The 15,301-nt window shown below is 36.4% G+C and overlaps 1 protein-coding gene across 1 annotated transcript in view; it reads left to right on the top strand.

Moving 5' to 3' along the window:
- The window catches only part of LOC121868924 (inactive hydroxysteroid dehydrogenase-like protein 1), a 59,509-nt gene that overhangs the window by 8,934 nt on the left and 35,274 nt on the right, over window positions 1-15,301 (top strand). Inside the window, exon 2 of the mRNA XM_042369958.1 lies at window positions 10,353-10,576. Coding sequence (XP_042225892.1) covers window positions 10,363-10,576 — 214 coding nt within the window. The 5' untranslated portion in view covers window positions 10,353-10,362. The remainder of the gene's footprint in view (window positions 1-10,352; window positions 10,577-15,301) is intronic.

The raw sequence follows: 15,301 nt of genomic DNA, 5'->3' as shown, positions 1-15,301 counted from the left end.
GCGTTAAGTGAAAACCGCGTTAAGTGAATAACAGAACATATGGGATTAATTCCAATAGAACCCAGCCCGACCCCCAAACTCCACTTTTTGACGACAAATAACTATGTTGTAGTAAAAATAACATCTTAATTTTATGATGGTACATGCACACAATTAATACTTAAGAGAAATAGAGAAATACAGTCGCCAAGTTAATGTCCATTCAAATAATGGACTCAACTCCCTCCCCCTCTTCTCACACTACACTCACTGGCTCTTCCCTCTGAGAAATTTTTGGGGGAAAACCAGGTATAGTAATAAATAATTCCTCAAACTAAAGTTAGGATAATATAATTGACATTGCTGGATTCCTTGTAAGACCAGGAATATTTTGAATATAAATGTCATATATTTTTCACAAAAGATAACATAATTACCTGGAGAACAATTTTTATCTAAAAATTGTATGTTTAATGCAAAATATATGTTGTTTATATTCAAAATGATCACCAAATTATAAGAATTCCAGCAATGTAAATTATATTCTGGCCAGATAATTTGTATGAATTTTATGAGCTAAAACAAATATCTACAGTTAATAAAAAAAAAAATATTCTTCAACACTATCTGTCAATCAAAGTACCCCACCTTGCCTTCCCCCCTTCTTCCAACCGCGCGGTCAGTCCCAACCCTCCCCCCACCCCCCACCAATCCTCCATTCAAGAGTTTTTAACATTTAGTATTAAATAATACCTCAGATTAAAGTTAGGATAATATAATTGACATTGCTGGATTCCTTGTAAGACCAAGAATATTTTGAATATAAATGTCATATATTTTGGACAAAAGATAACATAATTACCTAGAGAACAATTTTTATCTAAAAATTGTATGTTTAATGCAAAATATATGTTGTTTATATTCAAAATGATCACCAAATTATAAGAATTCCAGCAATGTAAATTATATTCTGACCGGGTAATTTGTATGAATTTTATGAGCTAAAACAAATATCTTCAGTTAAAAAAAAAAATAATTCTTCACCGGGTAACAGATGGTCGGTCGGTCGGTCGGTCCCTCCCTCCCCCCCACCCCCCACCCCCCACCAACCGTCCCAAGGAGATGTGTGGGATAACCACTAAATTTTAATAAATAATACCTCAAACTAAAGTTAGGATAATATAATTGACATTGCTGGATTCCTTGTAAGACCAGGAATATTTTGAATATAAATGTCATATATTTTGGACAAAAGATAACATAATTACCTAGAGAACAATTTTTATCTAAAAATTGTATGTTTAATGCAAAATATATGTTGTTTATATTCAAAATGATCACCAAATTATAAGAATTCCAGCAATGTAAATTATATTCTGGCTGGGTTAATTTGTATGAATTTTATGAGCTAAAACAGGCAGTCAGGCAGGTGGAGGTGCTGTGACACCTGTGTATATATATATATATATATATATATATATATATATATATATATATATATATATATATATATATATATATATATATATATATATATACACACACAGTTTTAATCTCGCTAATCTTTCACTTAACGATTTGCTATATACGTGCCTTGCCAGCTGAACTTTCACTTAACGCGGTTTCATATATACGCGGTGAGTGTCCGCCTGATGCTATTTTTAGATTTTGCCCACGCCGCCACGCCACCCACCCGCCCGCCTGCCTGCCTCCTCCTCCTCCGCTGGTACGGCGCGGTATTGCAAGAGTGTGTGTCTTTGTTATGTTATCACTGACGCCATATGACGCCCTCGACTGTGATTGGCCATGCAGCCCTACCTCTGCTAGCTGTAATTGGTTTTATTATGACTTGACTACCGGGAGGAGGAGGGAGGAGAGACGACGCTTGACCTAGCTGCGGCAGTTTCATCCTCCACAGCCAGCCCAAGCCAGTGATAGTGATAGTGAAGTTGATTTTGAGGGATTGTCAGGAAGCCATGACAACTGTAAGTGACAGTGATATTGATTCAACGGCACAGGATTCACCTGAGGCAGTAATCTGCCCTCTGCCTCGAACCAGCCTCCATCCCCGTATGCCGACCCATCTCTTCTACTACCGTGAGTGTTCCTCAAAAATTTTCGTTTTTAACCTATTCTTTATTTTTCCTATGTTAACCTTTATCTTTCCTAACCTAACCTCTTCATATTACTTGTTTTTCATGCCACCATAAAGTTAAGATAGAATTTTTACTACAACATAGTTATTTGTCGTCAAAAAGTGGGAGTTTGGGGGTCGGCTGGGTTCTATTGGAATTAATCCCATATGTTCTGTTATTCACTTATCTGCTTTTCACTTAACGCTGGACCTCTGGGTTCAATAAATAATATATATATATATATATATATATATATATATATATATATATATATATATATATATATATATATATATATATATATATATATATATATATATATATATATATATATATATATATATATATATATATATATATATATATATATATATATATATATATATATATATATATATATATATATATATATATATATATAGTCGGCCTTAACATATGTGGGGTTACGTAACAGAGATAGCCGTGGATGTTAAAAATCACAGATATGTGCTGCCCCCACAAAAAAAAAAAACCCTGGCCCCCATGTCCTTATTTACCGTGATATACCTGTGTGTAGTTCGAGTTTTAAGACCAAATTATTTGGCAAAAAATTGGGGTTGATTCTTAAAAGGGTAATAGTTTCAAGGGTTGAAAATATTTACCAGTAACTCCCAGTAAACAATGGAAATGATGCACCAACGCACCACCAGCTGTGAGTGTCGGTACAGTTGCAGGGCAGATCTCTTACGCCATCATAGCAAGCTCAAAGTACAGTGAGTTCTGCTATAACGCTGTGTTTTGATAACGCCAATTTGCTCTAAACGTGATTTATGAATAGAGGAATGATATTTGTATAACGTAAACGCTTGTTTGCTGTAACGCTATTTTTGCTTACTATTTCTCCAATTTTGTGGTATTAACTGTGAATATGGTAAAGAAGAATATCTCCAAGAAGCGTTCTGGTGATCGACCGGTGATGATCGTAAAAGAAAGGATATAACACTTCAAGAGAAGCTCAATGTTATCAACCTCAAAATCACCCTTCTTCCCCATCAAGTTACATTCATATTTTTTCAAGGTAAAGTGTTACATTTACTGTATGATTTCATTATTAGATATGATTGTAACATTTATTTAGACTGTGCTATCCTTTGTGTTAGGCTAACTACTAAATTTTTTCGATTTCGAGTAATCTGCACCTAACCCTATTTTCTCCATAAGCCCTGTTATTTCTATTACGCGATTTATAATAACACGATATTTTACAAGAACACAACTATCGCGTTATAGCAGAACTATCTGTAGCCAAATCCATGGTATGGTAGCACAGGATGATGTAAAACATAAAGTATTCATTTATTAAAGTGTATTTATAGATACTGTACATAATTTTTTGTTCATTACATTTAAAACATCAATCTTTGATAATTAAATTTGAAACAAAAGAAAACTACGATACCGTATTTTCATTAAAATATTACATCACAAGTATATTTTACCTTAACTGTGACTGAATGAATATATTCTCGAAATAAATGGAAATGTAATATTTTTGCTGGAATGATACATATTACAGTGGGAGATAAAATCATGACGAAAGCAATGACTTTCTTTCTTTCCGCTCAAAAGATTTTACCGTAATCTCTTTTTGAATGGTTTTCAGTTAAAAACTGTTATACTCATACTGTATTACAATAATATTCTATCCTATCATTAGACTTATAATCCCACAACTGAAACCATTCGATGCGATTACGGTAACATCTTTTGAACGAAAGAAAGAGAAAGTCATTGCTTTCGTCATGATTTTATCCCACTTTCCACTGTAATATGTACATCATTTCAGCAAAAATATTACATTTCCATGTTCTCAGAAATAAGTGGTAGTTTTGTTAAAACGTAAGGTACAGTATTTAATATTAAAATGCAAAAAGAGCTATAAACACAATTAATACTGTACACCAGTAATGTACTGGCTGGCATCTCCACTCGTCCCTGCTCTATCCCTCCGCCTCCTCCACATCGTCACTACTGTTGTATTACAATAATATTCTTCCTAATTCACTTGAATAAATACTACGATACCATATTTCTGAATATTTTCATTAAAATCCATCAAAATCATTTTCCTTGTCATCGTCTTCAACACCAAACAGCTCCTCCCAGTCTTCTCTTGAACAGGGCTAGAGGGCACGGTTTTTCGAATCGTTTTCAATTAAAAAACTGTTACATCACATGTATATTTTACCTAAACTGTGCCTGAATGAATATATTCTCAGAAATAAATAGTAGTTTTGCTGAAACGTGATGTATTTCAATGTAAAATAGGATAAAATACATGACGAAAACAAAAGACTTTACCTAACCTTCCAATGTTCAAGAGATGTTACTCATTTTTTTAATAGTTTTTGGTTAAAATACTGTTACAGGTTGTACCTCTCTAGTCCGGCATTCTGTGGTCCGGAACGATTTTAGTTTGTCCAATAGGTAGATAGGCAGCTTTTTTTTCTTTTTTTTTACTTATCTGAATTATTATTATTATTACAGGAGTATTACATTTTGCCCCTCAGGCTAATGTGGAGTCAATGACTTATGCCGGTGAATTAATCCCTTAAAAAAAAGCAGCGGGGAAATTAAGGTTTGTTTACATCCGACCCCAGTTCATTTCTCTCTCTCTCTCTCTCTCTCTGCTCGTCTATACAGAGTACAACATTTAACCCTTCAATATATATGAGCAGTAAATAAGTGTTGCTTTCATATTCTTATGTAGAGTAATGACGATATGTTTTCACATGTGCGCACTTACATACGTGCAGTCTCACTTTTTTTTACCATTAATGGTTAGCTACTTATATTGTTCCATTTATTAACATTAAATAACATTACAGGTACTTCAAACAACCATATTAATTTTTTTACATTAATTTTACTACAGCTAAAATCAGGGTCTTATTTTCTTCAGTTTTATATGTAGAACCAATCAGTCACTGGTTTCGTAAGCTTTAACTTAAACAATGCCGGCAGCCGTCTCGTCTCCTCTAATATTCCACGTATTATTAATAAATTGTATTGTTAATTTTGCACACAAACATTAATTCAATAAAAGAAATTCAGAAACATTAATTAAAATATATATGAACAGTAAATAAGTGTTGCTTTCATATTCTTATGTAAAGTAATGACGATATGTTTTCACGTGTGCGCACTAACATACGCGATCTCTCTTTTTTCTTTACTATTATTGTTAGCTACTTCTATTGTTCCATTTATTAACATTAAATAATATTACTTAAAACAACCATATTAATTTTACTACAGCTACAACCAAGGTCTTATTTTCTTCAGTTTTATATGTAGAACCAGTCAGTCACTGGTTTTGTAATCAACGAAAACAATGCTGTGTCATTTCCTTGTGTGTTTTAATATTCTACGTATTATTAATGAATTGTATTGCTCATTTTGCACACATAAACATTAATAAACAATAATGAATGTTTTGTACATAAGAGAATTGACGCTGTTTACACGATTATGCCCGTCGTCTGCACGTTGGCGGGCCGTTCAAACCCGTCGAAATTCAAGTTTCTGCCGTCAAAATTTTTATTTATTTATTTTTTTGTGTGTTCCAATAAAATACGTTAAGAATTAAAAACTCGCGAAATTTGAGAAGCTACTATACGACATTTAACCCTTCAATATGTCTTCAAAGAGACCATGATGCAGAGAAAGTGCTGCTAGTGCTTCCAAGCATGAGCACAAGTCACTATTTACCCAGGAAAGGGGTGAATTTCCATGGTCTGGCAATTTCCATGGTTCGGCACTGGTCAGGTCCCGAGGTTGCCGGACTAGAGAGGTACAACCTGTATATTACAATGATATTATATTCATACTGTGCTTGATATACTACATTCACGGAAATGTAATATTTTTGCTGAAATGACGTACGCATTACAGTGGAAAGTGGGATAAAATCGTGACGAAAACAATGACTTTCGCTTTCTTTCGTTCAAAAGATGTTGCCGTAATCGCTTTTCGAATGGTTTTCAGTTAAAAAACTGTTGCATCACAAGTGAATTAGGATAGAATATTATTGTAATACAACAGTTTTTTAACTGAAAACCATTCAAAAGCGATTACGGTAACATCTTTTGAACGAAAGAAAGCGAGTCATTGCTTTCGTCACTTTCCACTGTAATATGTACGTCATTTCAGCAAAATATTACATTTCCATATTCTCAGAAATAAATAGTAGTTTTGCTGAAACGTAATGCATTTCAATGTAAATTAGGATAAACTACATGAAAACAAAAGACTTCACCTAGCCTTCTGATGTTCAAGATATGTTACTCGTTTTTTTAGTAGTTTTCGGTTAAAATGCTCTTATATTAGTGATATTCTATTCATACTGTGCTTGATATAATACATTCACGGAAATGTAATATTTTTGCAACTACAATGCTGATGTCAACACAAGCGTGGTTACAGCGAGACTGACTGAGTGAGGGAGAGCTATGCGTGTGTGTGTGTGAGGTTGAGGGAGCGGGCGGTGTCCCGTGTTCGGTGCCGCGCGCGAGTTGAATGGCGTGCGATTTGAATGTACTTCAATTACTTCAATGTACAGAATATTCCTCCAGTGGGGCAATCCGCGTATTTGCAAATCCGTATTATAAACCTGCCAGATGTTATGGTCGATCATATATATATACATATATATATATACATATATATATACATATACATAATACATATATATATACATATATATATATACACATATATATACACATATATACATATACATACATATATATACACATACATATATACATATATATATATACATATATATATATACATATATATATATAGACATATATACATATACATATATATATATACATATATACATATACATATATATATATACATATATACACATATATATACATACATATATATATATATACATATACACATATATATACATATATACATATACACATATACATACATATATATATACATATACATATATATATATATATATAGTTATATATATATATAAGTATATATATAGTGGCCCCTCGGTTAACGAACTCAATCCGTTCCAGAAGGTCGTTCGTTAACCGAAACGTTCGTTAACCGAAACCATTGTTTCAATGGGTTTTGGGTAATTGGTTCCAGCTCACCGAAAATTTCCTAAATTCAACAAAGATGGTAGAAAAGTTCACTTACTTTGAGGTGTGTATGTAGAAGGCTCCTGGATGATGATGATGATGATGATGATGGGATTTAGAATGGGGGTGGAGGAGAAGGAAGAAGAGAAGGCATTGGGGTGGAAGAGAAGTCACCCCATGGTGCCATTTCACCAATAAAATTTTAGCTCTCTGGTTTAATTCAAGATTATTTTCTTTAAATCAATGCTGCACTGCATTATATATTGTCAATATATAAAATATATTTCAAAATGACCAATAATTTGCTTGGAAACACAGAAAAAAAGCATTTAGTTGAAGAGAGTCTCAAGCAAGATGTTACCTCCAGTGAAAACAGAGAGAGACTGACGCCTGTTTGCTGTGTTAAGAGGCTGGATGCCGCGCATTAAACTAGTCACTTTACCTTCAATTATGTTCAATAATTGTTAAAATGACTAAAAAATTGAATATTAAACTTTTAAAATTATTGAATAGTATAAACTTCTTGATATTTACAAAAAATAGTAAGGAATTTAAGCCCTAGAACCGATTAATGTATTGGCGGACTGATACTAAAGCTGGTTGCCCGGTCAGTGCAAGCGAAAACATGTTGAGGTCGGTTCGTAAGAAGTTCGTTAAGCGAAATTTTTTTCGTTAAACGAATTGAAGATCCTTATGGAAGGCAGTTCGTTAATCGAAATTACGTTAACCGAGGTGTTCGTTAAACGAGGGGTCACTGTATATATATATATATATATATATATATATATATATATATATATATATATATATATATATATATATATATATATATATATATATATGCTGATAACCACAAGGAAAGAAGAAAACACGAAGTTCCCAAGCGCTTTCGTGTAATTCACATCTTCAGGGGTGAGTACAGACTAGAGAGAGAAATACAAACCAAGGTGTATATATACAGAGGAGGGTGAGACCAGGTCCACAATGGTCAGGTATTAGGTAATGACCCTACTAATCTTTAAATAGCAGACAACGGTTGGTGGTCAGGTCAGATGGTCAGGTGACCCGGCCTTCTCACCTGGTTACAAATCTTCTTAATTACAAAATTGCCCAGCTTGTACATGCCATTACTCAAATTCATGTTGAATGCTTCGGTATATTTAATAAGACTAGATTCTATGATGTTCCTACTATCAATTGAATTACATGGTAATATTGAGGAGGCATTATCCCAGTCAATGCAATGCTTGTTATCCCTCAAATGAACAAACAGAGCATTGGATTCCTGGCCTGTCCTAACACTGTATTTGTGTTGTTTAATTCTAGTTGCAAGATCTTTACCTGTCTGGCCTAAGTAAAAATATTACATTCCTTGCAAGGAACTTTATAAATGCAACCAATTGTGTTGTTGGGGGAGTTCTTGATTAACATTTGTTTAACAGTGCATGAGTTTTTAAATGCCACATTGACGTTCCAGGTTTTTAGTTGTGAAGGAATGTGTGAAAATTTTTTGTGAAATGGTAATATTAGGATATTCTTATGGTCATGGGTGGGCTTGGGATCAGTTCTATAAAAAGTTTTCCTAGTAATGTTTAGGCATTTGTCTATGAAAGATCTAGGGTATTTAAGGTTTGAGCCAATATTATATATATATTTATATTCCTCATCAATGAATTCCGGACTGCAAATTCTCAAGGCACGTAAAAACATTGTTGAAAATACTGACTGTTTGACTATATTATGGTGGGCAGAATAATAATGAATGTATGAACACACATTAGTTGGTTTTCTATAAATACTGAACTTAAAAGTGTTACCTATTCTGTGTATCAGACAGTCTAGGAATGGCAATTTACAGTCTTGCTCTAATTCCACAGTGAATTTGATCGAGGGGGCTAAGTTGTTAAGTTGTGGCAGGAAAGCTTTTAGGTCCTCCTTACATGGCCAGAGACATAATACATCATCAACATATCTAAACCAGACTGCTGAGGGTGGTAAAATATTACTTAATAGTTTCTTTTCAAAGAATTCCATATATAGGTTGCTTAATATATATATATATATATATATATATATATAAAATATATATATATATATATATATATATATATATATATATATATATATATATATATATATATATATGCACAGTTGTACCTACTTAACGCGTCAATAGAACCCAGAGGGTCCTGCTAAGTAAACTGCTATGAACAACAGAACATATGGGATTAATTCCAATAGAAACCAGCCCGACCCCCAACTCCACTTTTGAAGACATAACTATGTTGTAGTAAAATAACATCTTAATTTTATGATGGCATGCACACAATTAAATACTTAAGAGAAATATAGTCGCTAAGTTAATGTCCATTCAAATAATGGACTCAACTCCTCTTCTCACACTACACTGCTGGCTCTTCCTCTCTGAGAAATTTTTGGGGAAAAACCACTAAATTTTAATAAATAATACCTCAAACTAAAGTTAGGATAATAATAATTGACATTGCTGGATTCTTGTAAGACTCAGGAATATTTTGAATAAATGTTATATATTTTGCACAAAAGATAACATATTTACTCAGAGAAAACATTTTATCTAAAATTTGTATGTCTAATGCAAAATATATGATGTTTATATTCAAAATGATCACCAAATTATAAGAATTCCAGCAATGTAAATTATATTCTGCCGGTATATATATATATATATATATATATATATATATATATATATATATATATATATATATATATATATATATATATATATATATATATATATATATATATATATATATATATATATATATACATATACATATACATATATATACACACAGTAATACCCCGCTTAACGCGGTTTCGCTTAGCGCGATTTACCGTATACGCGGTGCCATCGTGCACTATATTCCCCCCCTCACAGAGCGATCACTGCACTATATTCCCCCCACACAGAGTGATCACTGCACAATATTCCCCCTCACAGAGTGATCACTGTGCTATATTCCCCCACACAGAGTGATCACTGCACCATAAAGCACTGTACTCTTAAGATATTTTTAACTGTTTTTTTTATTTTCAGAATTGTGTTCATGATGGCAGTGGCATCTGACTCTGCCAAGTGGGTCATAGATGACATTGTGTCAAGTCTTCATTATGCTGAAGAGGTTCTTTCCTTGGTCGGTATCGTTTGCATCGGGAAGGTCACGCTCACCGCCGTTTGGAACTTAACTTCTTCTTTCCGAGTTCATGTTTGGTCCAAGTTGGTCCCCAGGAACTTGAAGGAGGAGTACGGCAAGTGGGCAGGTATGTCCCCCACGATTACTGTTTATATGTTGCCGGGTTTAATAATTAAAGATAATCCTCGTTTTTCTTACAGCCATCTCTCGATTTACACAGTAGTTACGTGTTTAAGAATGGCAGTGTAAATAAAAAAAGTGTAAATCAAACTTAATTATCCCATAAAAAATAAAGGAAATGACAGGGAAATGCTCCCTAAAAACTGTAATTTTGGAATTGGTTGAAGGGATATAATACTTGTAGCTCTTTTGGTATTACATTAATTGTTTTAAATAAGGTCTGGAACTCTTAAATGGCTGGGCTGAAGTAACCACTCTGCTGGTTTTTTCTCTATTGAGATTATATTATGCCTTCTCTACTAGGGGAAGTGTCTTGAGTGCACTTATATATGAGAACACGAAGTGAGGTATTCACTGGGTAACTAGTGATAAGAGTCTGATCTCTGTGACTGTGAGAAGAGGAGCCGGCCGGTAGGCTGCTGTGCTTAGTGGCTCGACCTCGCCTGACTCCTGATGAAGTGATGGACTCTGCATGTATAACATGAACAACTACTGAGTCATTGTTGAATAACTTTAGTGAATAATTTGGTATTATACATTTGGGTGAATATTTATATAATGCAAATGGTGGTTACCGGTGTGTCCGGGATGAAAGGTTGTCCGCCATAGAGTAAATTTGTCAAAAAGGACCTCTATTTTCTAAAAAAAACAAGTATAACATAAATGTATCCAATTTTTATGAAAGAAATACATGTTTTATAATAAAAACTAATTCTTTAAAGTAATGTACACAAAGTACTGTACACTCACTCCCAAAAATGGAAGGTAGATCCAGCTGGAGATTCTTCTGACTGCAAGAGGCTTGTAGTCACTCTGAGTCAGGAATGAGGATATGAAGAGGAATTTCCTCTGACAAGGAGGTTGATGGTAAGGGCAAGGAGACACTGCTGGAGGGTCTTGGCTTGAAAAAAGTGTCAATATTTGCTTGAGTGACCAACTTGCTTCTTTGCTCCTGTATGACAAGTTCCCTCAAGTGCCTTTAGTGATCGTAATAGGCCCCAATTTTTTATTTTTTAGTTTGATGAGTAAATTCTTTTAGTGTCCAGGCAGTCCGTAGCTTCTGGCAGCTTTATATTTGGTGGTTCATCTTCCTTCTCTTTATCATCATCATCAAAGTCATCTGCAGCCTCATGTACAGAGTCCACAATCTCCTCCTCTGTCAAGTGTGGTACCCAGGATCCTCCTCATCAGCCTCCAGCCAAGCTTCCACATCCTCAACTGTAGCATCCTTCTATCCTGCTTGGAGAAGGGTTCTGTGGCAGTCTTCTGATGTGAAGCCCTCAAAATCATGCTCCTCATAAAGGAGCTTCTTCCAGGCATTGGTGAGGGTTGTTGCCTTGACTTCTTTGGCAGCAGCAGCAAAATTAGAGAGCTGGACCTGAAGTTGTATAATTTCAAGTTTCTGAGGGTCCTCTGCCCTCTTGTGTCCTCCACTTGATCCTCACTTGTCTCTTCCACCACCATCACTTCATCCAAACACTTGCGTTTGTTCAGCCTTTTGGCAGCATAAATAACACATTGATCCATTGGCTGTATGACAGAGGTGGTGTTGGGTGGCATTGCCTGGTACCTGATCCTTCCATCCCTGCTACACAGTTTTTCAATGGTGAGATGTGAGGGAGCATTATCTAAGAGGATGATAGCCTTCACTTCATTAGCAGGGATTTTCAGATCTTCCACCTGCATATGCCTGATCTCCACCACAGAATGTTTGAAAAACCAGTTCTGAGGTTATGGCTCCTGTAAACCAAGCATTCTTGGAGTTATAGTAGTCGACAGGAAGCCTGTGCATAATGCCCTGGATTGCACGAGGTTTCTTGCTCTTCCCTACAACCACAGGTGTAAGCATATGGCTCCCATCACCATTTGCACACAGAAATGCAGACAGTCTTTCCTTGGAAAGTTTCCTACCAGGCACACTTTTTTCTCTTCTGGAGGCTTGTGTATTTTCTGGTAAAGCTCTCCAATAGAGTCCAGATTCATCTGCATTGTACAGTTGGCATAATCGAAGGTTTTGGGCTTCCATTAAGTCCTTCAGCTTTTTCCTAAATGATTCCACAGCATCAATAGCAGCGCTGAGCCTCTCACCACATATTTTCTTATTCACAATATTGTGGCGCCTTCCAAATCTAAATAACCAACCAGCACTAGCATGAAAATCCTTTACATTCATATGTTTTGTTCACCTTTCAGCAGCTGCCTAAATTTTTACACCTCTGGCTGCTATTCCACTTGCACATTTCTGTATGTACCATTTATACACTCCCTCTTCCAAGTCCTCATTCTCTTAATGCCAGATTTTTCCTGGTCCACATTAAATTTCAGGGCATATTTGTTCAGGTTAACTTTCGATTTTTGTATATCCGATACTGAGTGCTTCTAAATTGTGTATTCAGCGCATTTTTGCGAGTGAGCAGCGCCTTTTTCGAGCTTTTCAATCACCTTTAACTTTTCGTTTACTAATAAGGTTTTAAGCTTAACCTTCTCATCACCCTTATGGACACCAAACACTTTCTTAGGGGCCATTGTTATTGTCTAATTTTTCAATAATAATGCAAAAATATATATGTTACGTCACCCTACAACATAATCACATTACTGACAATGTCAAATAAGTTTCAAAATAAAGTTCATCACGTCTAAATGGCAGTAAAACACAATCAACTGGGCGAGAGAGCAGAAGTGATGCTATCACTAGCGTCGCTAATTTATGACTGAGTGCATGATGCGTGTCCCTCTGTGTACCAGCTTGGGCTGATCACGAGGTCTGTCCACCTTGCTTCCTTGAAACTTTGGCTTATGGTGAACATGTCATCTTATGACAACAAATTATGCCCTACTTTTTTATTTATTTATTTTTAAAAATTTTAATTATTTTTGGGCAAATAATTTTACTGTAATACAATAATAATAATAATAATAATAATAATAATAATAATAATAATAAAAGAAACAAACCTAATAATACAGTATACAGTTTTACCCCGCTTAACGCGCTTTCACTTAACGCGTTTTATCATATACGCGGTGCCTTGCCAAAGCTGAACTTTCACTTAACGCGGGTTTTTCCACAGCAACGCGGTGAGTGTCCGGCTCGGATGCTATTTTTAGATTTTGACCACGCGCCACGCGCCACCCACCCGCCCTCCTGCCTGCCTGCCTCTCCCTCCTCCTCCCTCCGCTTGGGTAAGCGGCGCGGTAAGGTTGCGCAGTGTGTGTCTTTGTTGCGTTATCACTGACGTCATATGACGTCTCGGACTGTGATTGGCCATGCAGCCCTACCCCCCTCTGCTGCTAGCTGTAATTGGCTTAAAGTATTATGACGTGACTACCCCGGGGAGGGAGGGAGGGAGGAGAGACGACGCTTGACCTAGCCGCGGCAGTTTCATCCCTCAAGGCCACGCCGGGTTAACGCGCATCCATTGTTCCGTAAAATGGCTTCCGCCGGACCACCACCCCCAGAGAGAAACCTTTCCTTACCTGGACCCAGCGGCACTAAACCAAAGAAGACACGACGTTCATTAAGCTACGAGCTGAAGTACCAAATTGTTCAAGATTTGGAGAAAGGAAGACGCCAAGTTGATCTCGCGCGCCAGCATGGCGTCAACGAATCTACGATTCGTACAATAAAGAAGGATGCAGCCAAGATAAAGGAGCACATGAAGATCACAAAGTCTGCAGGTGCTTCATCTATCAGGTATTGCCAGAACAGGGTGCTGGCAAAAGTGGAAACTTTGCTGGTGAGTTATTTGGTGCGTCAGGCGCGACGCAACATGGCGGTGGACACGCGCTCAGTGCAGGAGTACGCACGTGAGCTATACGCAGCAGTGACACGTAAACTGGGAATTGCAGAGCCCAAACCCTTCAATGCTTCCCATGGTTGGCTGCATAGGTTTAAGAGGAGGAACAAGGTCACCAACATCAGCATTGTTGGTGAGGAAGCGAGTGCTGACCGTGCGGCGGCTAGAGATTTTCCTCCGTTTTTACGTGAGATTATGGAGGAAGGACAGTACAGTGACGACCAGGTGTTTAACATGGACGAATCTGGTCTTTTCTGGAAAAAGTTACCTTCCAAGACCTTCGTTGTCCAGTCTGCGAGCAAGGTAAGGGGCCGGAAGATGCAGAAGGAACGCATCACCGTCCTGTTTACCACCAATGCCTCCGGTACCTGTAAACCAAAGTTATCGGTGATTCACAAAGCCCGCAAGCCGCACGCCTACAAGAATATGGACATGAACAAGCTTAATGTCCACTGGCTAACCGCACGTAAGGCGTGGATGTCCTCTTCTCTGTCCCTCTTCTGGTTTGACAACTTTTTTGTTCCTGACGTGCAGAAATTCTGCGAGCAACAGAATGTTCCTTTCAATATTTTGTTGCTCCTTGACAACGCACCTGGACACTCGCCCCTACTTATGGATCGTCACCCCAACGTAAAAGTGGTCTTCCTTCCTCCCAACACTACGTCATTAATCCAGCCCATGGACCAGGAGTTAATCTGCAATGTTAAAGCTGCATACTCGGCAAAGAAATTCAAGCTCCTGAACGACTCTACCAACACCAAGGATGAGTTGCGTAAGCTGGGTGACACCGACAGCGAGAGTAAAAGCGACGAGGACAAGGAACAAGAGGCGGCGACTCAAGAACTTCTCGTCAAACAATTTTGGAAGAAGTT

The sequence above is a fragment of the Homarus americanus genome, unplaced genomic scaffold, assembly GCF_018991925.1.
Source record: "Homarus americanus isolate GMGI-L3 unplaced genomic scaffold, GMGI_Hamer_2.0 scaffold1222, whole genome shotgun sequence".
Taxonomy (NCBI): domain Eukaryota; kingdom Metazoa; phylum Arthropoda; class Malacostraca; order Decapoda; family Nephropidae; genus Homarus; species Homarus americanus.
This window is presented reverse-complemented; position numbering and strand designations above follow the sequence as displayed.